This window comes from Marmota marmota, unplaced genomic scaffold (assembly GCF_001458135.2).
Source record: "Marmota marmota marmota unplaced genomic scaffold, marMar, whole genome shotgun sequence".
Taxonomy (NCBI): domain Eukaryota; kingdom Metazoa; phylum Chordata; class Mammalia; order Rodentia; family Sciuridae; genus Marmota; species Marmota marmota.
In genome coordinates this window covers 14,315,538-14,316,573 of record NW_026000057.1, presented here as the reverse complement: position 1 = coordinate 14,316,573, position 1,036 = coordinate 14,315,538, and the positions used below count along the sequence as shown (strand labels likewise).

The following is a 1,036-nucleotide window of genomic DNA, read 5'->3' as shown; positions in this document are numbered from 1 at the left end:
CCCCCTCTTTCCTCCCTCGCCTTCACCCCCACCCCCACCACTTCGGCACAGCTCAGGATTTGTTTAAACCTTGGGAAACTGGTTCAGGTCCAGGTTTTGCTTTGATCCTTTTCAAAAACTGGAGACACAGAAGAGGGCTCTAGGAAAAAGTTTTGGATGGGATTATGTGGAAACTACCCTGCGATTCTCTGCTGCCAGAGCAGGCTCGGCGCTTCCACCCCAGTGCAGCCTTCCCTAGGCGGTGGTGAAAGACTCCGGAGTCGCCGCTTCCCAAGTGCCCGCCGTGAGTGAGCTCTCGCCCTACTCAGCCAAATGCTCCTCTTCGGGCTTCTCCTGCTGACATCTGCCCTGGCCGGCCAGATTCACGGGACTCAGGCTGAGTCCAACCTGAGTAGTAAATTCCAGTTCTCCAGCAACAAGGAACAGAACGGTGAGTCTCTCCCCCCACGCTCCCCCTTCTCGATTCTCGCTGTGTGTGTTAACGTTGGCATTGTGCGTTGGTGTGTGATGTAGACCAGCCCGCGAGGGTATCCTGGTCTCTCTATCCATGCAAATGCGCGCTCCGTTCATTGGCGTGGACTTTTGGAGGTTACGTGTAGTTTGCAACTTTAGGAGTTGCCACAAAACTCTTAACGGGGCAACGCGAGTGCCACAGCAGCCTCAGCTAGGGAGAGGACATTCTGGGAGCGATTGTGAACATCAGTTCAAACGCACATTGCAGGATCGCGCATTGCCTGAGTTAGAAGTTCAAGAACTGCCTTTAGAAGAGAATCCAAAATGAATGAGTCTTGGGATGTTTGACTTTGTTGGGGGAGGGGGTGGCAGTGGGGGCATCAGGAAATGTACCGACTGCATTAATTGAAGCACTTTAGGTGAAAAGGCATCAATTAATCAATAAGTAGATAAATACAGAGGTCAAGAGGCCGTGTGGACGTGTTTTAGGGGAATGAAAAAAAAAGTACTTCTCTTATGCATATATATATATATATATATATATATATATATATATATATATATATATATATATATATATATT

At 48.6% G+C, this 1,036-nt stretch overlaps 1 protein-coding gene across 3 annotated transcripts in view; it reads left to right on the top strand.

Moving 5' to 3' along the window:
- The window catches only part of Pdgfc (platelet derived growth factor C), a 211,876-nt gene continuing 210,840 nt past the window's right edge, over positions 1–1,036 (top strand). Inside the window, exon 1 of one of the 3 annotated variants that reach the window (XM_048813561.1) lies at positions 1–430. In XM_048813561.1, coding sequence (XP_048669518.1) covers positions 313–430 — 118 coding nt within the window. In that variant the 5' untranslated portion in view covers positions 1–312. The remainder of the gene's footprint in view (positions 431–1,036) is intronic. The other 2 variants (XM_048813562.1, XM_048813563.1) reach the window with 2 other exon arrangements.